The sequence below is a fragment of the Leuciscus leuciscus genome, assembly GCF_965113295.1.
Source record: "Leuciscus leuciscus genome assembly, chromosome: 1".
In the NCBI taxonomy this organism is placed as follows: domain Eukaryota; kingdom Metazoa; phylum Chordata; class Actinopteri; order Cypriniformes; family Leuciscidae; genus Leuciscus; species Leuciscus leuciscus.
The window spans coordinates 42,068,507-42,094,112 of record NC_138725.1 but is presented as its reverse complement, the minus strand read 5'-3'; the positions used below and the strand labels follow the sequence as shown (position 1 = coordinate 42,094,112).

Here is a 25,606-nt window from a genome sequence, read left to right as displayed (position 1 = left end):
AAACTATAATACATTTTTATTTCATTGAAGTTAACATAGAATTAAATGTACAGAAAAGCATTTAAGTAAATTATTTAAAACATAATTTCCGTAATAAGTTAGAAGTATACTAGTGTATACACAAATGCTGGTAGTAACGGTATGTAATTTGAAAAACAGGTATAAAGCAACACACAAATATATATTTATTTATGTCAAACACAACAGAAGCAGCTCAAGCATATTTGATCATCCATCACAGCAGATTTATCTGAATACTGCACATTTACACCTTCACTTAATATTCTGTATACAGACACACAAATAAAATAAATTCCAGTCAATCAGTTTACTCAACCTACATGTTTGGTTTATTTGTAACATGGCATTCATCCAGGTGATGTGAAACACATACATTGGAAAAGCGTCTTATTTTCTCTTTTCTTTGTTTCCCTCTTTTTTCTCTTTCTTTCCACTACTCTTTCCCTTCTCCTTCTTAGCCTCTTTGCTGGGCTCTGCTCTGTTGGGTCCATTATTCTGCAGCAGCTGAGTGCTGTGGACTCTTTGGATGAGCGAGAAGTAGTCCTCATGTGGGCTGATTGGACTGGCCGTGTCCCCTGGGTGTGGAGTCGAGGGTCTCGAGCGTGTCTGTCTGGCAGGAGACCGGCGAGGGGACGGAGACCTGGAGCGATGGTTTTTGGGTGGGTTCACATTGAGAGAGATTGGTCTGCCAGGCCTAGCGCTGAGAGGAAGCACTATAGTCTCCCCTGGTTGTCCGATTGTGAGGAAGACTTCAGGGAATGTACACGGCTGATTGTTTACTCCATGCGTCTGAAGGAGACACAGAAATAGACTTTAGACCTAGGGGTTCTCAACTTTGGACTTCCAGGCCTAATCAAACACAACTTTAAAATGCTAATCGAGGTGTTTTCAGGATTACTAGAAAGTTATAGGCAGGTGAGCTTGATCAGGGTTGGAGCAAAACTCTGCAGAAAAGTGGACCTCGAGGGCCAGAGTTGAGAACCCTTGTATTTAGACATTAATGTTCAGTCATGTATAGCCGTCTGGAATATGGAAAACAATATTTAAGTCCTAAGTTTACTTTGAGCTGCAAGATCAGCTCATGTCTATCACTTCCTTGAAGGTGCACTAAGTTTTACTTAAGTGTACTTACCCTGTAGTCAATAATTGTATCCCTTAAAACTCATCTTTAATCACCAAAATGACATATTAAAAAAAAAATTCCTTGAAAAAAAAAATGTCTTCATGTCTTAAAATAGATTGAATGTAACTCTACACTCTTGCCTCATTTAGTATATGCGGTTCTATGAATATGCAAAGTAGCCCCGCCTCCACTCACTCGCACCAGCTCAGAGATCCACTCGTTGACGATCACACATTGACCTGATTGGTTACAAGGTAGTTTGTGACGTCAGAAACACCAGCGATTTCAAACCGCGTTTTTGAGACTGTCTTTGATTCACTGCAGTTTTAATGTTATCGTTATCAACCAGATTAGAAAATTTGGCCAATGTCTTAAAGCCGATAAATAATGGATTACTTCCTTCAGATACGCACTGTTCAACATGATGGTTTTGAATTGCTTGAAATATGATTGCAATCACTTCAAAAAGGAAAATACAGTTAAGTGCAACATGTGCAGTGCAAGTCTGTCATTTAGGCTACATAAAATTATATTATAATTATAGATCATTATATTGTGTGCTTGGGACATGACTTTTAATGGTGAGGCACTTGGTTTTGTAACCCGGCTCACACAAATAATATTAAGATGTAATAAAAGATTTTTTTTTAAAAAAGATTGAATAAATACTCAGCAATGGTGTTGACATGAATTTGTACATGGTTTGTCTTAAAGCATATTAAAAACACCACTAGACATATAAACAACATTAAAAACTTGATTTTCACCACAGGGGGACTTTAAGTTTTGCTTAACGAAATGAACAGCACTTTTGGCAAATAATGTTACCATGAAGACTCTGCCTATTACAGTGGCCTGTAGAAAGCTATTTTATTCTATATAAAAAAGTATTTTCCATACAACAGCTGTTAATATAGTGATGGTGATATTTATATATGAACATTTAAAAAAAAAGCCTCATAAAAGTGGTCTATAGGCATTTCTTGTGCTATATTGCTCTATATCATATTGTCTTCTGATGCCATATGATAGCTTTGTTTGAGGAACAGACCCAAATTTATGTCGTTATTAATGCATTATTTATAGTGAGCTGTTCACCCAAATATGAAAATTCGGTCATCATTTACTCACCCTCAAGTTGTTCTAAACCTGAATGAATATGTTTCTTCTCCTGAACACAAAGGAAGATATTTTGTAACCAAGATAAAACAGTAAAGAAGATATACAGTAACCAAACAGTTGTTGGGCACCATTGACTTCTATAGTATTTTTCCCTTACTATGGAAGTCAATGGGACTCATCAACTGTTTGGTTACAAACATTCTTCAAAATATCTTCTTTTGTGTTTAACAGAAGAAAGAAACTCTTACAGGTTGTGGCTAAACTATCCCTTTAACTAAGGTACATTGTTGTAACCAGATCATTAAGTTAGTTGAACTCATCAGGATAGTTCACCCAAAAAGGAAAGTCCCACTGACTGTCATAATACTGACAAAAAACAGCTGACGCATTGTGACATATTTTGGTCTGTTCCTCACACAAATCTATCATATGACTTCAGAAGGGTTGTATTGTATGGACTACTTTTATAGTGCTTTTATGGTTGTGGGTTTATAACTACATAAAGGTTATGGGCTACTAAATACTGACAGAATTTTCATTTTACATATCGTAAATATTAATATTAAAGTTGTGATGAAACATAAGTAGAGACAGATTTGTCTTCCATGTTGCGACATACATCTGAGTGAAACTTATTTAGAATTATCAAAAAATAATAAGATGTAAGGCAGGACCTGGTTCTATTGTTGATTGGATTTTGAGATGTGGGCGTTAAAAGAGGCGGGGTTTAAGCGGATTCAATAATTGGATAAGTCCTGCATACATCACCAGAGAGAAGTCTGTCGATTTCACCAGAAGATTGAGTTATGACATTTTGATTAAAAATTATGAATTATAAAAAATAAACTTACATCGATGAATCGTTCACAATGAGATCAATTAATGCATTTAGAATATACTGTAGATATGGTGAATTTTTATTTTAGGCTGACTTTGTGTAATTTGCAGACGTTAACTTGTTTCACACTTTTAATGAGAACTTTTCACTTAATATTCTTTCATTCTGACAAACACGTTTCGTGGTAATTTACTGCACTTACCTGATGTGGAGGGAAGCGCATGGAAATTTGAAATGATATCTGTAAAACAAGAATGTGCTATTAATATCAACCACTTCAGCTCAATTTTCTGGAATCAAAGTCAAAAATAGATGCAGTACATGCTGAAAAAAAAAAGTCCCTCACCTGCGCAGACATGTCATCATACGGTAATCGCTCTCTATCTGACGCTGGGCAAAATGAGGGCGATGTGGGGGGAGGCCTGCCAGGTGTGTCTGAGTCACAGACGGTCAGAGAGGGAGAGGACGGACTGGGACAAGCTTTCTTTGGTGCAGCAGGTGTCGCGGGGGTCAGCATGATTTGGGGGGCTGCTTTAATTGTCTCTCTCTTTGTCTCTATTCTGGAGGGCTGGAGGCCTGGCAATGCGCCAAGTGTCACACGTTGATCATCCAGTCGTCCTCTTTGAAAGTTGGCCAGTAGATTGAAAAGGTCCTCAGAATCTTCCGCTGTATGCAACAAGCCAGAAGGACAGCGTGAAAAGTCTGAATTACAATGATTCGGTCATTAATAATCATCATTATCCGAGCAGACTTCAATTACCTGTGGGATTAGCGTTCGGGCTATTTGGAGAGGAGGAAGATTTTCTAAAGGGATCAAATGAGCACCGCTGGTCGTCCATTCGCCGATGCTGTGAATGATGCACCAGGGAAAAAAACTGGTCCTGATCAATACAATTTTGTACCTGATTCAGAGAAAGAAAACACTATATGAATCAATGTGAATTTATGATTTTCAGGGGCATTCTACCTTTACCAGACATATTTGACTATCCTAAGAAAAACTATAGTAACTGACAGCATACCACAGACTTATTTTGAACCCACAACATTTATATAATTATTATATAATTATATATATATATATATACATATATATATATATATTAGTGCAGTCAATCAATTAAACAATTTAACTAGTATTAATCACAAATTTTTTCTGTGATTAATTACGATTAATCACAATTAAAAACATTTAAGTTTTTAGACGTTTTTAAAAATATATATATTTTATAATGTAATAATTTCACTGTTAATCTCCAAATTAATGTTTAAACAACATAAAGGCAGTATATTTAAAATATTTGTTTAATGGCATCTTTTTGTGAATGAAGGCCAGTATCACTGATACTAATACAGCAACTAATGTCTCAATGAAAATGACTTTTCCCCCCAATTTTAAACTTTAATTATAGCCATTTAACATTATCATTTTTTTGTAATATTTTTTTTTTTACATTTATTAGGCTTCAAAAATATAACAACTTTTAACTTAAGTGAACTTAAAAAATAATTCACATAAACCCATAATAAATGTCATATTTACCTATGTCCTTCCTACCTGTCTAACTAGGAATTGAATAAAGTTATCAAACAGTCACTGCATAAATTATAAATTAAATATAGATTAATCCTTATTAAAGCTGTAAAAAAAAAATTTGTCACGAGCAGTGAGTAATTTTCTCTGTTACCTTTGTTCTTTGATTAACTTTATGCTGCATTAATTGCGTGTTAAAAATGCGTTAAACTGAAAAAAATTCATTGCATTCGTTAATGCGTTAACAGCACTAATATATATAATATTCTATAATTATTTAACAATACCAAATTGACAAAGATGCTACAAAGATGCTCGAAAGAAAATTGCAACAGAATAAAAAAATGACCACAGAGTCAAAATATACTGTATATAAGGATACATTTACATGACAACAGTGTACTAAAAATGGAAACGTATTTCCTTTGTGTACAAACGTACAGACATTGTCAAAACGATCCCGTTCACACGGATCTACAAAAACTATTAAAACGCTGTATTATTCATGCCAGGCCAGTAGTTGGCGATGTCACTTTGTAAAGAAACACTACACGCCTATAGACTGAACACGTGATACGCATGCACATGATGTCACCGTTTTCACAAATTCACATTTTTGTAGTTTATACAGAGACGATAACAGTATCGTTTTCAAAAGTTTGCATTTTCAGGCCCACAAAATGCGGTCGTCGTGTAAATGAACGACCAAAATGCATGAAAAGTTTTCAGTTTTTAGTTGGAAACGGTGTCGTGTAAACGGCCCCTAAGGTTTGTTACACTTTTGCAATGTTCACACAAAGGGGCCGTTTACACGTCACTGTTTTCAGTTTCACTAAAAACTGAAAACTTTTCATGCATTTTTCCCGTTTATTTACACGACAGCAGTGTTTTGGGGGCCTGAAAATGCAAACCTTCAAAGTGCAAGTTTTTGAAAACAACACCGTTGTCTCTGTATAAACTACAAAAGCACGAGTTTGTGAAAACGGTGACATCATGCGCATGCATATCACGTGTTCAGTCTATAGGCGGGTATTGTTTCTTTACAAAGTGACATCGCCAACTACTGGCCTGGCATGAATAATACAGCGTTTTTAGTCCTTTCCGTGGATTCGTGTGAACGGGGATCGTTTTGACAACGTTGTCGTCTGTATGCAAAACTTTTCAAAAACCAAAATGAAATTTTTTACCGTTTTTAGTACATCGTTGTCGTTTAAACGCACCCTAAATATTGTGCAAACTAATTTGAGAGCTATAACTTGAGTCATTACAAAGGCAAGTAAACTTTTTTATGCTACTAACGACAACAATATACGTATATAAAATATGAAATATATAAAACATACAATATTTGAAATATACAGTAAAATAAATATTATTAAATATAGGCCTATATATATATCACCTCAGAGGAAGGACTGAATGATCCTGATCTCCTGGTTGATTCAGATGGAGGGTTAGACGGGGATACAGGTTGAGAATAAGTCTTCTTTGGGGGGGCAGGAGACCCCAGCTGGATTTTAGGAGCAGAGCAGCTCTGATCATCCATCCGAGAGCCCTGCCAAAGAGAAAATAATACAAGCGTGCCTTGTTATCAGGGAGTGCTTTTAAATTAATGATATTCTGTCCAGGTTTCTATTTCTGTGCACGTACCAGTTATGGAAACAGGAGAGCGCTAGTAAATGTTGATTAAGATCTTAAAATAAGCCCTTTTTTGCTGGCCAATATTTGAGCTCTTGCCCTTATTAGAGCTGCGCATAGTCTCACAAATGTATCTCAAAGGGGTCGTTTCATCATATTTTCCATGATTTTGAATAAACAAAAAAAATATACTATAACTTTTTTAAACTTTCTCCACATAATTAAATAAATATGTATGTATGTATGCATGAAGGCCTATGTATTGGAATTAAGCTGCATAAATAATAACAGATAAATACATTAACATGGACTACCTTTCAAAAGTTTGGGGGCGGTAAGATTTTTTTTATGTTTCTGAAAGAAGTTTCTTCAGCTCATCAAGGCTGCATTTATTTGATCAAAAATACAGTAAAAATGTTCTATTTGAAAATATATTTAAAATGTAATTTATTCCTGTGATCAAAGCTTAATTTTCAGCATCATTACTCCAGTCTTCAGTGTCACATGATCCTTCAGAAATCAGTCTAATATGCTGATTTGCTGTTCAGGAAACATTTCTGATTATTATCAATGTTGTGCTGCTTTATATTTTCGTGAAAACCATAATAAAAAAAATTTTCAGGATTATTTGATGAATAGAAAGTTCAAAAGAACAACATTTATTTGAAATAGAAATCTTTTGTAACATTATAAAGGTCTTTACTGACACTTTTGATCAATTAATGCATGCCTGCAGAATAGAAGCATTATTTTCTTTCAGACTTTATTGGATCCGTATTGTATAACCGTTTGAAATGTCGGAAGCGTTACACACCTGTATTCTGGAGACCATGTTGAAAAGCTGATCTGATTCCTGAGCTGTCATCCCAGGAGGTGCTTGTTTTCCTGGCAACGGCTTTAGCGTCACCCGCTGGTCATCGAACCGTCGATTTTGGGTGTTAGAAATGAGTTTAAAAAAATTCTCGACATCTTGATCTGTTTAGAGGGTGTATACAAACATGCACTTAGTAAAGAACCTTCTCTGATTGGTTGGCTTTTTAATGCATTTGTTGAATTATTAACTTGATTAAACTTTATTATTACAGACTAACCTGACTGGCTGTTTTCCATAAGTCTGGGTGAAGGCGATAAGGGGTTAATGGAGCAGCACTGTTCATCCATACGTCCACGTTGTGTTTGACTAATTAGACGCAACAGCTGGTCCTGCTCACCCTAATGAATTAAGAACAACAATAACAGGCTTTTGTACTTTAAGTAAGTAGGAAGTTTTGAGAGAAAGTATCTGAGGCCACTGTAAATATATGCATTCATACTCACTTGAAAACTTTCCATTCTGTCCTTGTCTGATGTGGGGTTGAATGAGGCTGATCTGGTTCTGAGCGTGTTATAAGTGTCTGAATCAGCAGGAGGTTGAGGACTGTAGCTCACTCTTCTCACAGAGTCCGGGGCCTCAGGGGTCAGGGTGTTTTTTGGATGGGTCTGTTTCCTGAAACTCTACATTGCAGGTTAAGAAATTTTAAGATAAAAAACTTTCTTTTCAAATCTTTCCTGTATATACAATCAAAAATAAATTGCAGGATTTACTTGAAAAAGGCTAGGCACTTAATTTTACAACGTGTACTTACAGCGTATTAAAAAGTACTGGGTAATATAACTACATGTGTTAAGGTTAGGTTTATGGGTAGGTTCAGGGTTAGTACTTGTTGAAAGTTGTTGTTATATACTATAATAAGTACATAGTATGTATATGCAGAACAGGGCTGTAAAATAAAACGCTACTAAATTTCAAATATAAATACAAAAAATTCAGAAATTGCTAGTAAATTACACAAATAATTACAATGAAATGGCAAGTAACGTAGGGAATTAAATGTGACATTTTTAAATAGAAAGTACAAATTCTGATTAGTAAAACTATAATAAACTTTGTTTTACTAATCAGATGTCCTCCAAAGTTCACTGGAAAACTCACATGAGCTCTGCTGACCATGTTGCAAAACTGATCAAAGTTTGTCTTCAGTACATTTCCGTCTTTCGGATCTCTGATGGTGAATGCCTCCATCCCTGGCAATGAACTAAGCGTCACTCGTTGGTCATCTAATCGTTGGCTCTGACTCTTGACCAGGAACTGGAAAACATCATCGCCATCTGCCGCAGTGTCGTCCAAAGAGACATGAACAGGTAAATGTTACTTTTAAGGTAGGACACTACAGACAAAACCTGTGCTTTTTTCGTGCACTGGTCAATTTTGAGTTTTTTGGGCTATTTTTTGCTTCCACAATAGTCAGAAATCTGCACTTCAGCAACACTTATACACACCAAAATTTGAAGTTGTATTACTGTCAATACAGAGCCCGGGGACACGTGGTGGAAAAATGGGATAGGAGGGGAAAAAAAATTCAAAGCTTTTGCATTCTCTCACAAAACTTTTGCGTTCCCCTGAGAAATGTTGCGTTCCCTCGCAAAACTTTTGCATTCCCTTGCAAAGATATTTGCATTCATTCTGACTAATTTATCGCTGGCAGTTGTTCAATACTATGGAGAAAAAATATGAGACGGGATGAAAAATTATTTGTCAATGCTTTTGCGTTCTCTCATAAATGTTTTGCGTTTCGCCGAGAAACTTTCCGTTCGCTCGCAAACTTTTGCATTCGCTCGCAAAGATATTTGCATTTGTTCGCAAACTTTTCCGTTCGCTCGCAAACTTTTGCATTCGCTCGCAAAGATATTTGCATTTGTTCGCAAACTTTTCCGTTCGCTCGCAAACTTTTGCATTCGCTCGCAAAGATATTTGCGTTCGTTCATAAACTTTTCGCTCACTCACAAATTTTTGCATTCGCTTGCAAAGATATTTGCTTTCGTTCGTAAACTTTTGCGCTCACTTGCAAACTTTTGCATTCTTTCGCAAAGATATTTGGGTTCATTCGCAAATTTTTCCATTCACTTGCAAACTTTTGCATTCTCTCCCAAAGATATTTGCGTTCGCTCGCAAAACCTTTGCTTTCTCTCTGAAACATATTTGAGCTTGCTTGCAAACTTTTGCATTCTCTCGTAAAGATATTTGTATTTGTTTGCAAACTTTTCGATTCCCTCGCAAACTTTTCCATTCTCTTGCAAAAATATTTGTTTGTTCGCAAACTTTTCCACTCACTCATAAACTTTTGCATTTTCTCTTAATGTTATTTGCGTTCGCTCACAAAATGTTTGTGTTCCCCCGAGAAACTTTGTGTTCCCCGAGAAACTTTCCGTTCACTCGCAAAACCTTTGCGTTCTCTCTGAAAAGATAATTGCATTTGTTCGCAAACGTTTCCGTTCACTCGCAAACTTTTGCGTTTCCCCGAAGAAACAATTTTTTTGCCGAACGAACGCAAAGTTTCTCAGGGGAACGCAAAAATTTTGTGAGAGAAAGCAAAAGCATTGAAATCTTTTTTTCCCCAATCCCATCATTTTCCCTCCACCATGTCCCTTTAAGGGCTCTGTAAGAGGATCTATAAAAAAGAGATATCACAATCCCCTCTGTAAAACCAATGACTCTAATATGGCAACAAAAAGAAATTTGAACCTGGGTTTATCCAATATTTCTGATATAGAAATGTATGTGAATTAGTTCATATTTATTCAAAAATGCCTCATTTGCATCTAGTGCTGTCAAATCGCTTAATCGTGATTAATTACATCTAACATGAAAGTTTGTGTGTGTGTGTGTGTGTGTGTGTGTGTGTGTGTGTGTGTGTGTGTGTGTGTGTGTGTGTGTGTGTGTGTGTGTGTGTGTGTGTGTGTGTATACACACGCACACACACACATGATATAAACAAACTTTTATGTTAGAATTGATTAATCGCGATTAATCGATTTGACAGCATTTTAGAAAACTGGAAATACAAAAGCATTTGTCTTAATGTGCTGTGATTAATCAACAGTGTAAATAGGTTGATGCCTATTTTTTATTACCATTACCAAAATTACAAAGACATCTGACCTGAGCTGTTGGCATGAAGTTGTTGAGGTTTTGTTGGACCCAATGTGCAGCGCTGATCATCTAATCTTCCACGCTGAGCTTTACTAACGAGGGAAAACAACTGATCCTCTTTCCCTGAAACTTGCTGCGAAGACCGAACATTTCAATCAATTTGAACATTCTTAACAGGTTGTAGTAAACATACACTGTTAATAATGATTCATATCAATGAACTAATAATCAAATATAGCAGAAAAGTTTAGGGTCAAAAGTTTAGAAATGTAAAAAAAAAAAATGTAAATATGAAATACCTCCATGTTGTCCGCCACAGACTTCATCTCCTACAATCTTCATCTGGATTTTCTTCTTAATAAGATACAAATTTCAATGCATACTTCTTTAGAACAAGTATTAAAATTTCAGTCATAGTGCAATCTAGTACTTGTGTACAAACTTGCGAGCTTCTCTCTCCAGACTGAAGTAAAGCTCTACAGGACGGATGGATGGAGTGCTTTTAGAGGGTCTTAAGCTTTGAATATAAACCCGCACCCATTAGGAAACCTAGACGGGGGCAGTCTTTAATCCCAGATAAAAACAGTTAATCCTCTCTATCATGCAGCGATGATCTTTTATCATGGGAGACAATTATTGGAGCAGGGACATCAGTATCAGTATCAACAGAGACCTCCTGACACCATCAGTCTGTGTTTAGGTTGGTTTAGGTTAACTCTATGGAAATGAAATGATTAATGGATTTCTAAAAACCTGTAGATAATAGGTTTAAACAATTGTACAAATATGTACAAAAATAGGACGTGAAACTCTTAAAAAAATGAATTATTATTATTTAACAAATTATTTAACAATAATGCAAATTGCAGCTTCAGGAAGTCAAACTATTAGCTGTTTGCATTTTATTTATTTTTTGACCGTGCTATCGAATTCTGGATTGTAAAGAATAGGACGCAGTAAAAGAAAGTTCAACACTCTTACTTCAGCAATAAAAGAAATAAAGAAACTCAAATGTAATGTAAATCTGAAGTCATTTTCGCTTATTGGTGTGGTTGAATCAGATCATCGAATGTCAGCATCAAAGACATTGGTTAATAAAGTGAGATTAAATACATGAAGTATATTTGTGTTATTTAACATATTTAACTATTGCATGTTTGTGTAATATTCTGAGTTTACATTTCACTCTTTTCATTCATTTTTGAGGAATACTGAATGTTTTTGTGCGAGTGAGATGAGTAAATGCTCACATTAGTCTAGATCTATAAGAATCAACATGTTCACACACAGCGCACACAACACCTCTGCACTACTCCTGATTTCTCTCAACATAGGGACAGGAGAGCTGTCAGTCAATAAATGGGAAAACAAAGTAACTTGTGTAACTTTTTTGAAAAAGTAACTGCGATATTTTGTTGTAAATTTAAAAGTAATGCATCACTTGTTAGTTGAAAAATGTAATCTATTTGAGTTACTTGTAATGCGTTACCCCCAACACCGCTCAAGCATCTCTTTCCGGAATGAGGTATAAGCAAAATTTATTTAGAATAGTTAACAAATCGACAACAGACACTAAGAGCCAGTGAACCGCATCCACCGATATGTGATAACGTAACAGTAAAAGAAAAAAGTGCACAAGTTCAGAGCATGAAAAACAAAAAGACACCTATACTGAGATAAAACATTTCATGCCTTCACCAACACGGGGGCAGAACATATCACAAAACCTGACTGGAAATCAGAAATGGACAACTGTATCATAAGCAGGCTTATCTTGCAAATTCCTTTTTTTCTACATTGTGCAGCTTTACAGTAGCAGTATGAGAGTAAGTAAAGGCAGGTGGTACAGCATGTCTCAGAATCCAGTGTGATCATTTGGTCCAAAGAAGTCTTCAAATCATATCAGAACTTGATACGACTGATGTTCAAAGGGTGAAAGGCAAGATTTAATCCATATATCTGCACATTTTTAAGCCTCTGGGCAACAGGTTCTCAAACAATTTCACATATATCATCATCTCATATATATATCATTTTTCTTTTAAATTAAGCATCAGTCATCAACAGCATGAATATATATACACAAACATATACCACCAGTTTAGCTTGGGTAATTAAAATGACTACTTTAAAAGCAAACAATCAGTAAGCTGGATCTAAAGGTCTTTTCACTGGCCATTTGAGAGAATCCTAACTTCAGAGTATCAGGTTTCACAGGAGTTCAGTGGGATGAATCTCTTCAGGGATGTACTGCTAAACGGCTGCAGGCTTGTCCAAATCCTTCAGGTCATTCAGAAAGCTGGTTGGAGTGACAATGTGAGATGATCCTGCAGAAGAAAACCATATTAGACATTTTAAACAACACTGAAGACAATTAATGCTATCTTCAACTCTGCTCTTGGAGACCCACTGTCTCAGAGAGTTTAGCTCCAACCCTCATCAAACACACTCGAACCAGCGAATCAGACTCTTCCGGATCACATGACAATTGGTGTTGGATATAAACTTTGCAGGACAGTGGGTCTCCAGGAGGAGGGTTGAAGACCTCTGTCATATGCAGAAGTCATCTCTTCTTACCAATCAGAACCTCCCACTTGCCCTCGGTGGCCCGGGTCACTTCATAAGCACAGCGCATCTCAGAATGGGTCACGCCGCCAATCACAAAGATGATGAGGCGAGGGCCGCTGCGGTACTCCGTGGCAGCCTTGTTCTTGTGCCAGTGTCCAAACCGTGCGCTACTGGAGTAGGGTTCAAGAGAAATGTCAGACCACAGGACGATATTTGAAGTCGAGGACATAGATGTCTCGCAATATCAGCATGAAGGATTTGAGTTCGTGGCAAAACCTTTTACAGTGCTTGCATTATGTTGTTTTGTCTCACACTCAGACAGTAGAACTGAAGTGACATTCGTTACAAGATAGGCCTGTCACGATTACTCGTTTAAATGACTGATTGATTAACATTTTTTATTGATCGCATACCCATGTTGTTTAACCAGCCAAGCTAATTTACAGCAGCACTAATTTAATTCCGTAAAATAGACACGCAGGCCAACATGGTATGAATGAACAATACAAAACTTTTGCCTACAACACATGAACAATCTGTCAATACAGGATTTTATTGAACAAATGTGCATAATTATGCAGTTTTTTTCAAATCCCACCTTATGGCTATACAGACACTCAGAGGTCTCTATAAATGAAAAGAACATTTAGGCAAATATGAGCCTTTACTGTCATATAATATCAGGGACATTTCAGCGGATTCACTCTGCATTAAAATGCGGTTATCTCTCCTGAAACTGCAGTATACATGGCTGTTGATCCTCTTAGCAGCATGAAAGATAAAACTTTTATTAAAATTGCAAATAGATTATATACATAAAGCGAGCAAAGAGCACTCCCTTAATGGCTGAAACTGTCAATCACTTCAGTTCACTGCAGAGCGTGAACACAAATAAGCACGGGACCGTTTGAAAGCAGTTGACTATCAGTGGGTACCGAGCTAGTCTTGGGTATTGGACCAGCCCGTGCCTATTGATTCCTGACCCGCACCGCAAGTGTGCAACTTATCTATTGGCTGTGAGAAGCGCTGGTACCTGACTGTAGTTGATGTGGTGGTGGTGATGGGGGCGGGATCAGACAGGAACGGCCACAGCTTCCTGTCACACTTGTCATCAATGATGTTCTGCAGAGCAAGCCGAATTTAAATAAGAATCATTACATTCTTATACGATTATAAAAATCTTACGGACACAGCGTTTCCTGACCTCCATCACATCTTTCAGGATGGGCGTCCACCGGGAGAGCTGATATGTGGATTCTGTGCGTTCTTTCCTGTCGGGCAGATTCTTACCAGAATTAGTGCCCTAAAAGACATGACAGAGAACAGTTTGGTAATGTGTTATCATACTGATCTTCAGCAGCTGTTTCCTATGAAGAAAATCAGTACAGCTCCTATGTTCCTGAACAAGGAAAGACTGAAATTTAAATTAATGAAACATCATCATTTTACAGACATGAATGATAATTGTGAAATATTATTATTTAAAATAACTGTTTTCTATTTGAATATTTTGAAATGTAACTTATTCCTGTGATCAAAGCTGAATTTTCAGCATTACTCCAGTCTTCAGTGTCACATGATCCTTCAGAAATCATTCTAATATGATGATTTGATGCTTCAGAAACATTTTTTGTTGTTATTAATGTTGAATACAGTTGTGCCGCTTGACATTTTAATGGAAACCGTGAAGCATTTTTCAGTTTTTTTTTTTTTTTTGAGTTGCACGATTAATCGTTATAAGATGGCGATCTCGATTCAAAAATCCAAGTTCTTATTCCTCAATGATTCACCAGTGTCTATTAAACCTTCGACAAAACCACACCGGAACATTCAAATTTGCGTCAGCGCTGCAGCTGAGTCATAGAGAGCCATTTCAAAATAACGATTGTATCAATTCCATCATTACAACAGTAGGTGGCGACAAGTGACTGTTTAAAATGTATTTGTCAATGAATCATTCAATCAAGAGATTCTTTCAAAAATTCTGATTCACCCAATAATGAACAAGTGTTTACGAGTGAGTAATTGAATCATTCATTCAAATCATTCTTTTTTTAAATTTTTAAAATTAATTAAACATTTTTAAAATAGACTACAGCAATTAACATTCTGTCAGAACTTTTGACTTTTGATTAAAGTTTTAGTTTTTTTGTATTTTGTTTCAATTGTTTATATTTTGTATGCTGTATGGTTTCTTTTATATGGTTTTATGGTTTTATATGCTCAATGTTTTATTGCACAGCACTTTGGTGCAACTTTTAAATGTGCTATAGAAATAAATTGTGACTTGACTTGAGAACTTCTAGTAAATGACATGTTATTTTGTTTAGTTGTCTGTTCGGAATCATGGGAGAATCGTGATCTCTATTTGAAACAAAAAAAAATCGTGATTCTCATCCTTACTGAATAAAAGTACAAGTTTCTTAACAAAAGTATTAGTTACAATAACATTTCAAAGAAGCAATGGTATCCTAAATCTTACTCTTTCTGGCTGGTCAAGTTAGTGCACATTAAAAGTAGACAAATCTAACAAGGTGACTGCCTCTTAACAGCCATTTCTACAGCGTGATGATTTCTATCAGTGTCTGACTCCGTTTTAAACATTTTATCATAGTTAATCCATTCTGCAGATTTCCTCATAAATTCAGCACAACAGATTGCACATGGGCCTGTTTTCAGACATTAGAGCATCTCATCTTACCCCAGCGATGATGGGGCAGCCCAGGAGCTGCAGGTTGGTGATGATGTTACTGTCCTTCTGCACGTTTGCGTGCTGGATGAGTTTTGTGAGGTTCTCTTCACCAATGCCTGTGTGTAAGGATGAGTCACTTCTGCTTAATTCATTCAGAGCTTAAGCTGGCAGCTTTCAATAAAGTTATACGCAAATGTGAGTGTTCATACCCTTCTTCTTATGGAAAATGTAAAGCAGTATGATGCGGATTTTGTCGTAGGGTTCGATCTCGGTGTTGAGCAGAACGGGGACGATACTCTTCATAGCATCTTTGAGCGGTTCCCCCTCAGCATCTGAACCCATGGCCAAGTCCTGAGGAGGGAAACACAAAACCACTTCTGAGAACAGGAAAGACTGAAATGTAAATACATTTTTTTACAGACATTGAATGATAAATGTGAAATATTTTTACAATTTAAGATAAGCTTTTTTTATTTGAGTATATTTTCAAATGTAATTTATTCCTGTAATGCAAAGCTGAAATTTCAGCATCATTACTCCAGTCTTCAGTCACATGATCCTTCAGAAATCATTCTAACATGATCATAAACATTTCTTATTATTATCAATGTTGAAAACAGTTGTGCTGCTTTTTCAAAGGAACAACATTTATTTGAATCAGAATTTTTTTTTTACATTGTAAGTGTCTTAACTGTCACTTTTGATCAATGTAACGCATCCTTGCTGAATAAAATTGACTTTCTTCCAAAAAAAATCTTACTCACCCTAAACTTTTGAATAGTAGTTTTATGTTTTTTAGAATTATGTTTACAGTTTGTTGCATTACTTCTGAAAACAATGGAAGCGCATTTAAAGTGAAAATATTGAATGTTTTGATGGCCCCATTTGTTTGTTAAACTCATTTAAACATCTTTGAATCATAAAAATCATACAAATGAATCAGAAACTAACTATTTCCAATGCTTTTTAGTAATAAATCAGCAGAATAAGATGTTCACGGTGTTAATTTAAAGAAAACAAGGAAGCGAGATTATGCATTTAATATTTTACAGGCGCGATAAAACACACTTGTGAGAAAAAATGTTGTTTGTCATTTTTGTGCTTAATTTATGTAGTTATTTATTTATTTATAGAAAAAATTCTGCTAAAATATCCAGAACTTCACCCCCAGATGTTGAGGTAGATATGTACATAACAATTACATAAAATGATATAAGTTGTGAGTCCATCAAAACAAGAGGAAGTTGAGATTATCCATCAGAAGGCACCAAGTGATATAAACACGTGACGGCACATAAAGAACGGCATATGCTGCAGTCATGTCCAGACATTAACCAGCTGCTTATAATACCTCCACGCACAGAACGGTGCACTTAGGAAAAATCGCCCATCTGCTATACATAAAACAGGGAGATGACTTCCTGTACATTATTTTATTGAAACAGATCAAAGTTCAGCTCACAAGCTGTTGCATAAATTGACAATAAGAAGCTTAGAAATAGTAGTGAAAGATAGTAACAGACCCTCTGAAATCAACCCATAAACATAAACAATAAAAACTGTGCATTTCATCAGGACATATGGTTAAATGTAGCCTCACAAAATATACTACACAAAACATTTCACTAACATTAGATATTAAACTCATAAAATGAAATAACACTGCTAAATACAGTGATGGAATCTGGTCTGAGGACAAAAGCAGACAGCACTGACCTGCTCCACCACACAGAGCTTGTCTAATGTGTTCTTGAACTTCTTCATGCAGGCATCAGCGAGGTTCAGATGAGTGGAGTACTGTCGACATCACAAACAACAACAAGTTAAAGTCGTCCTGAGTCGTGACTATATATACAAGCGTCAGGGGGAAAAAGGAAGCTGTGTTTTGTGAGAGAGAAGTCGTACCAGGCTTAGTTCTTTCTGGTACTGTGGCATCTTCTTCAGCATCTGAGACAGATCTTTGATGTTGGCCTGAGGGAAGACGTATCAATGACACTTTAGCATGAATCAGGTACAAAAGAGAGCGTTTGTTAAAAGTCAATTGTTTGTTCTTTTTCATCAAGATTTCAATTTTTTTTGCTATTTAGAAAATGTGGTTTGTTAACCACCCTCGTGAAGAAGAAGTGCGATTAATTGTATTGAATGCACACTTGTCGTTTATTTCAAATATTAAAGTCCCCCTGTAGTCAATAATTGTATCCCTTAAAGATTCATCAACAAAATGACATATTTAAATGTTTTTTCCCCAAAAAAGAATTCCTACATGACGTAAAATAGCTGAATGTAACTCTACACCCTTGCTTCATTTAGTATACGCAGTCTCATGAATATGCAAATTCGCCCACGCCTCCACTCACTCACACCAGCTCAGATTACCTGATCAGCTCGCTCAACTATACTGTAGTAAATGCTGCACAATGGCAAGTGGAAATACTGGTTTAATTCAGCCATATATATTTGAACCAGAAACTGATTCAGAAGAGGAGGAAGAGTAAATGATACAGGCTCGTACTCAAGTCGATGTATCAGAATGATAATGTGTTTTATGTATCGCTCTCTACAATGTCAGACACATAACGGTAATTGATATGATTAGCCTTTTGCTTGACTATGTTATCAAACAGCTAATAATGTGTTGCTAATGTTACACAAACCATGTTCCTGTTCACCATCTCAGAGTCTGACAGCCGTCTTTAAAAATCTGCATCCTTAGAAACACTTTGAACATCATAGAAAGTCAGTGGAGAAAAGTTACGTGTTTGTGATGGTAGGAAACAGGGGCGGGATCAAACCGGGTTTTTGAGACTGTCTTTTTTCACTGCTGTTTTAAGGAGAAAATACTCAGCAATGGTGTTGACTGATGAATTTGCACATGATTTGTCTTTAAGCATATTAAAAACACCACAGAGAGTCAGGTTGCTTAACATAGACCGCTTAACATAGTGATTGCTTTCAGGAAATGATGAGACTTTCAACCTGCATAACAAAAAATATTTCTAACCAAGATCTGTAATAAGTGTTAGTCATTGTGTTATTCATAATGCATTTACTAACAGAACCTTATTGTGTGAAGTGTTGCCATATTTTATTACTTTAAACCATAAACCATCATAAGAAGTTTAATTGTCAATGCAAATACATCTGAGCTTCTAGATAACACTAACACGTTGGATCAAGTGCGGTGTGACGTCATCACTAGTGGACAAAGAATGTGTGTTTACCTTGTCTGTGTTCATCCTCTTGCTCTCACAGAAGGTGCGCAGCAGCTCCGTCACTTTCCTGAAACAAAGCAGAAGGTGTGAGTACAAAAGCCCATCAGACAAGCAGGAAAGGTAATGGTTGATCTGCTCTTACTTGGTGACGTCTGCTATGTGCATGTGCCGCAGCTGCACCCACAACTCGTCGTCCTCGTCCAGCAACACTTCCTTCTCTCGAGGCTCGCCGATCCCTGCCGTCTGATACCTGCCAGCAACATGCCACAGTTCACTGACTAACAGTAATCATTTCATACATCGCTGGTCATATTAACTGCTCAAAAGTTATAATGGGAACCGGTAGACAAATCACACACTTGTAAATGTCTTGCTCGATGTCCAGCAGATCGTAAGCCATGGCCTGAAAGGTGAGCTCATGCAGGATTGGAGAGATGGGATCATATCCACGGTCCACTATAAGCAGCTGGGAGCGAGCTTTATCTGTGCCCTGTCAGTCAAACAACACAAAGGCTGTTAAACTGCAGTTCCTTACAGTGAGCATTTAAAGAACATCCAAACCAGGGTTGTGTATCAGTATATTAGACAGGGTCCAAGGTCAGCCTTAATCAGACATCTGCTTAAAGGCACACTAATTTTTTGTCGCTAGAGGTCGCCTATTCAAAGCAAAAGCGTAGCTCGATGACGCCGTGATTTCGGCTCGAGAGCAGTGGAGCAATTATTATGCCGCAGATGACCTCTTCCACTTCTTCCGGTCATATATGTGGGGTAACAGTTTAGATACATTTGATTGTGTTGAAAGTTATGTTATAATGCTACTCTGTGTGTTCGCTACTATATGAAACACTTGTTACACACTGCAGTGAGCTAGATCGATGTTAGGTATGGTAAAACATGGTACTCGCAGTATATCAAGAAAACGAGATTTAAAAAATAAAGACTAACTGTGTTGAGCTGTATAACAATGATTAGTTTTCTGTCGATGAATGTATCAAAACAGTTGCTCACCTGTCTAATAAAACACATAATGTATTAAAGCGACTTTGGTGTTAGAAACATTTGGGATAATGCAAGTACACAAATCAACAAAATATATAACATTGTTCTAGTGGTTTTTGGATATTTTAATCCAAAAATATTACATATTGTGCCTTTAATACTTGCTTGTCTGTCACTTTTAGAATATTTAGAGCTATCAATTTCTTTCACAAATACTTCTAAATATATATTTTTTTACGTTTTTGAAAGGAGTCTCTAATGCTCACCCAGGCTGCATTATTGATCAAAAGTAATATTATTACAATGTAAAATAACTGTTTTCTATTTGAATACATTCTAAAATGTAATTTATTCCTGTGATGTCAAAACTGAAAACCTCCAGTCTTCAGTGTCACATGACCCTTCAGAAATCATTCTAAAATAATGATTTGATGCTCAAGAAACATTTATTATTATTATCAATTTTGAAAACAGTTGAGCTGCTCATTATTTCTGTGGAAACCGTGATAGTTTTAAGGATTCTTTGATTATTATTAAGTTCAAAACAACAGCAGTTATTGGAAACAGAAATCTTCTATAACATTCATTATAGATGTATTTACTGTCAATTTTGATTAATTTAATAAATCCTTGAGGAATAAAACTATCAATTTCTTTCTTTAAATAAAAAAAAATACTAATAATAAATCTTACTGACCCCAAACTTTTGAATGGTAGTGTATAATCAGGCTCCAAAATAAACTTATCCACCATGAAACAGATATTGTTGGATTTCATTCAAATGTGTTAAATTTTTATTAGAAATGTGTTAAAATCATGTAACAAAATTATTATTTAGTTGTTTATTCCTTGTATATTTATCAACAGCATTTTTACATCGAAAAAGGTTGGCCGATAAGTTTAAATTGTTAAATTGCTATTTAAAACACACAGGCCTGGTTTCACAAACAGAGCTTAGATTAAGCCAGGATTAGGCCTTAGTTCAATTAGGATATGCAAGTAATATACATGCCTTAAAAATTATAATATTATTATTAGTAGTATTATTATAAAATATTATTTAAGAAACATGCCTTAGAAAAACAACAACTGGTGTTCATCTTGAGACAAAACAATGGCAATCTTGACATTTTTAATATATATCAGTGCAAGTTTCTTTCAGTTAAAACAGCTCAAACATGTATTTTAGTCTGGGACTATCTTCAGCCTTGTCTGTGAAACCGGGGGAGTATGTTGCAATACCTAAAAAAATCTGTTCAGTAACAAATTGGAAATGTTTCAGTTTACGCAATATCTGGTGTTGTCAGCCAGGGGAGTCTTGGTTCCTTCCTCATCTATTTAAACAACATCCTAGGGAGTTCACCTTTGGCTTGTTCACTGGAGGATTTTAACTTAAGGGACAATTTTCATTCACCTTTTCTCTACTTTATTTTTCTATTGTCTGTAAAGCTGCTTTGGAACAAGCCCTGGTGACTGGAATTGAATTTAATAATAATGTGAAATTTCATCAAATGAAATGCAGGATCAGAGAGAAAACAGATGAGGTTTTTTTTTTACAGTTAGAAGTAAAGAACACAGATGTAACAGAACACAAGGAGATAGCAAAAGCAAGACTTGCATTGACACCCACCTGAACCTCGAGAAAATACCAGCTGGCATTGGAGAACAGGAAGAAAAAAAACAGAGAGAAGAGAAAATAGTCCAGAAAGCAGAGTAAGAAATGATACAACAATCAGGAAGTGTCACTTTGAATTGACGAAACGGAAGAAAGTATTTGTGTGACAACATATTAGAAGGCGTTTATAATATATATATATATATATATATATATATATGCCAACATCTCACCTCTCCCATACTGGGATTGTCTGCTTTATGTGCATTCAGACGGTCCATCACCATCTCAGCCAGGGTGAAATTCTCCTTTGGGCCCCTTAGAGAAACAAAGTTGGTTTACACTTACACTTCAAACAAATCATGTTATACCAGGAAACAAAGTCTTGACACGTACTGGCGGTAGCGGATGGAAGGGTATTCCTTCAGTGTGTCACAGAGTGTGGCGATCTGCTCGGCCATGGCCTCCATCATCCTGGTCCTGTCATCTAGATTCGTCTGAGTTGGGCTGTAGAAAGTGTGGAAGGAACTAGGGTTGTCCAGAGAAAACACCTGCAACAAAAACCATTCAAAAGTTTGGGCTCAGTAAGAATTTTACTTATTTTTTTAAAACAAGAAATTAATCCTTTTATTTATTAGCAAGGATGCATAAGAGACACACCATGTCACGTTTGGCCCTCTAGCGGTTAAAAAACAAAACTGCATGTATTCTGCGTAAAAACACTTTATTTTAAGGTGACGTAGTTGCATTGTACTTACTCTAAGTATTAACTACATGTTCTTACTGTGGAGTTACAGTTAAGGTTAGTTACTTGTAATTATGCATAATTTACTGTTATTACTATAGTAAGTACATGTAGTAACGTGTAACTGCGTCACCTTAAAGTAAAGTGTTACCAAACATTGTTTTGGTTGTGCTTCGGCTGTGCGGATGAACACAATTTCCCACAAAAACCTTCCCGCCAGGTCTAAAATATAAACACCTATAACAGGCCAACCATAGTGAATCAGGGTAAGACAAAACATGCTTTGGAAGAAGGATTGATGATGTATGAGCGAAAAAATAGTTACATAGTGTGTAAGTGACAGTTAAGACATTTATAATGTTACAAAATTTATATTTCAAATAAATGCCATATGTCTATTAATCAAAGAATAATGAAAAAATTGCATCACATTTCCACAAATCTATTAAGCAGTTTTCAACACTGATAATCAGCATATTAGAATGATTTTTTGTATGGTAGTGTTAGTGTATGTGCTTGTTATTCTGACACGCACCTGAGACTCGTACGGTATGAAAGCCACATTGATTTCCTTCAGGGTTTTGATGACCTTGGCAACCTTCGACCTCCCGATCTCAGAAAAAAGCCCATCAGGACAAGCTGTACAATTTACAATTCAATTAATACACAAATCCAGATCACACAAGAGTAGGCAACCAAAATAGACTGTATTCGAGCTGAAGCAAAGCTAATAGTGAAATGAATAGCCTTACTGTCTGTAAAGAAGATGTGTGCTGCTTTGTATGTAAGGCTGTCTCTTTGAAAATCACCGATTAGAGATTGAATTGACTGGAAAAACAAATATGAGATCATTTCAACATGCTTAAGACCATGAGTGTTAACAACACTAGGCAACATATTAACACTTCAACTGTACGATGTGTGCTAGTAAAGATGGCTCACCTTTGGCACAGGGGAGATGAGGTAAATGGCCTCCAGACTGGGGATTGGCTCCCTCCGCTTGTTAATGTCCTCTACAACTGTGAAGAAAAACAGGAAAGCTCACATCTTGTGTTCTTAGGTCAAGATTGCACCGAGTGGTTCATAGGATAACCAGTGAAGTGTAACAGACACATTATAAAATAAAAACATGCTAATAAAAAAAATCATCATTCACACTTTAGTATCTGACACTGGTGACTTTAAAATGGAAAGTGTTTCATAGTGAAACAGTGAACTGATTTGTGAAAGAAAAGAATAAAAAAATGAGATATACTCACTTGTAACGCCCTCCGCCATGATGTCAGACATCTTACAGCAAGAGGACAGAATCCGCATACTGATGTGATCCACGATGAGAACCTAAATAAACACAACAAAGATACACAGAGTCAAAGTCATTTGCAAACAGATTAACAACTACATAACTTCAGTCTACTGTACTAATATTATACTAATATTATTACCTTCCATTCTCCATCTTTCTTCACACTCTTGATGACGCCACTGAGGATCTCTACAGACAAATACAATCATGTATATCATGTATAGAGTTTAATACAGGAGAGATATATGGAAAATCAGGATATTTATGGCATTTACAATGATGATGATGCGTATTATGATGATAAGCTTTCGTTTGCTGAAGCAGGTTAAATGTCTTTCTGGACTACCAGAAATAAGAAATAAATAACTGACGGTCCTTAATTTGTGATCCAAAGATGAGCGAAGATCTTACGGGTTCGGAACGACGTGAGGGGGAGTTATTAAAAACAGAAATGTCATTTTTGGGTTAACTATCCCTTTATGATTTGGTTCTTAATTAAATTACCTGCCTGGTTAATACAAGTTTATTTTGTGTAAGTGAGTAAATATATAAATACATTCAGGAATGTGTTTATTATTTCATACAGGAGCCTGCAAAAAATGCAGACTTGATTCTTATCCAAATATAGTAAGTGTTATTTTGTCAAATTTGGCAAGAAGGAAACATGACGTAAGATAAATGTAAATAAAACATAACTCTGGTGAAATGCAATAGTAATATATTAATACTGTGTAGGGTTTTGTGCATTTTCTCAAGAGTTACATGAAAAATTTACATTTCCTGCAGTGTGTTTTTATAATGTCCGGCGTGATGTTGATCACAAGACCACAATACTTTCTAAATCGTGCAGTACAAACAAGTCTATTATCCCCTCCATTAACATAAATTACATTTCTGAGGAGTAAACGTGTTGGGTTAAGTCATTAAACTTTCCTGAATTTGTACTAAATGAATGTTCAAGTTTCTGTAAAAACTTGAGAAGCTTCATACGGAAGTTTGGTCCATGACGTATTGAGCGCTCACTGTACACCTGTTGCTATGATTACATATCACATGACAGGGCAATATATGAATATTTAAGCACTTAATTATTATATATAATGTCAGTAGATGTTTTAAAGGCCGTATTGTGAGATTAAATCAAACTTACTCTCGTTTGCGAGCGCTTTTAGTCCACTCGGGGCCATCTTGCCACTTCCCTGTTGACAGACTCCAGCAGGGCTGTGAAGTCAGACTCTTCCACACCCTGATGGACGAGAACAACCGGAAGATACAATTCAAAATAAAAGTCCTCGAAGATTACGATGACTTGACCAATATTTATAGAAACTATGGTTTCTTTTAAACGAATTAAAAACTCAAAGCAACAGCAACATTAACATAAACTAGGCAAAATTAACATAAATTAGGCTCCATCTCGTTTTATACTGGGGCTACTTGCATAAACACAGTCAGTGTTGTGAAAAGTTACGTTTAAAGTCCTCATGAAATCAAAATTGAATTTTTTTTTACTTTATGAATATGTTAGCCTTACTGTTATCTATAAGCTAGTGTGCTCCAAAACAATGACAAAATTCACATTTAGAAGATAAGCGTTCAAAACTTACAGTCTCTCACTTCCATCAATATGGATCAACGATTTTGATGACATCACTCAGTCTGCACTTCAGCTTCTCATCAGATTTTCTGTCCAATCAAATGCTCTCTAGAGTCTAAAGCGTCCTGCCCCCTTTATTATGAATACAGACTGAAGCTAAGCAGGTCTAATGTGCGAGTTGGCGCAGGCCAGAAAACATATCAACCCATTTTGATTTCTGCACAGAATGCTATATTTTAAAGCGATATGGAGGAGATTATAGGAGGAAAAATGGTTAGAGATTAGAGACTGGTGGTTAGAGACTGAAGTTTATCTGTAGAGCTCTTACTATCTGGCCTCTGTAACACTGACCCCCCTAAACCTCACTCCCATCTGGGTCACGGCACCAATGTAACCCCTACTCGCCCCACTCCAAGCGGGATTCATCTCCGACATGGCATGGGAGGCCGGTGCGCTAACAAGGACGTTAAAGACCGCAGTCTGTAGCGTCAGTCACTAGTGCGCCTCTTGAGATCAGGGGAGTGAGGTTTACCTGCACAGCTCTCACTATCTGGCCTCTGTTACACTTGTATTGCTTAAAATGGCATACAGTCAGAGACACTATGTTCATTTAGCAGCATACCATC

At 36.3% G+C, this 25,606-nt stretch overlaps 2 protein-coding genes across 3 annotated transcripts; both read right to left on the bottom strand.

Annotated features, from left to right (window-relative positions):
- Positions 1 to 162: 162 nt before the first annotated feature.
- Positions 163 to 10,950, bottom strand: LOC309505248 (uncharacterized protein). 2 transcript variants are annotated; one of them, XM_082178610.1, is made up of 11 exons: positions 10,546 to 10,950; positions 10,256 to 10,379; positions 8,249 to 8,424; positions 7,594 to 7,770; positions 7,368 to 7,488; positions 7,091 to 7,251; positions 6,041 to 6,193; positions 3,865 to 4,006; positions 3,451 to 3,770; positions 3,307 to 3,345; positions 163 to 810 (listed from the first exon to the last, which is right to left on the bottom strand). In XM_082178610.1, exons 1-11 carry the CDS (start codon positions 10,570 to 10,572, stop codon positions 409 to 411), a joined length of 1,842 nt encoding a protein of 613 aa, XP_082034736.1. In that variant the 5' UTR covers positions 10,573 to 10,950; the 3' UTR covers positions 163 to 408. The 2 variants fall into 2 exon arrangements, with proteins under 2 accessions (XP_082034736.1, XP_082034737.1); XM_082178611.1 differs by lacking the exons at positions 10,256 to 10,379; positions 10,546 to 10,950 and adding an exon at positions 9,024 to 9,560 and having other exon boundaries at positions 8,249 to 8,899.
- Positions 10,951 to 11,767: 817 nt separating this feature from the next.
- stxbp2 (syntaxin binding protein 2) lies at positions 11,768 to 24,629 on the bottom strand. Its single transcript, XM_082138786.1, has 19 exons — positions 24,534 to 24,629; positions 23,523 to 23,572; positions 23,337 to 23,418; positions 23,020 to 23,096; positions 22,830 to 22,905; positions 22,613 to 22,716; positions 21,729 to 21,883; positions 21,566 to 21,650; positions 19,078 to 19,208; positions 18,861 to 18,968; positions 18,728 to 18,785; positions 17,412 to 17,477; positions 17,223 to 17,303; positions 15,716 to 15,857; positions 15,516 to 15,622; positions 14,019 to 14,117; positions 13,848 to 13,936; positions 12,824 to 12,984; positions 11,768 to 12,573 (listed from the first exon to the last, which is right to left on the bottom strand). The coding sequence occupies exons 1-19, from the start codon at positions 24,568 to 24,570 to the stop codon at positions 12,500 to 12,502; spliced, it is 1,782 nt and encodes a 593-aa protein (XP_081994912.1). The 5' UTR covers positions 24,571 to 24,629; the 3' UTR covers positions 11,768 to 12,499.
- Between the last annotated feature and the right edge of the window lie 977 nt (positions 24,630 to 25,606).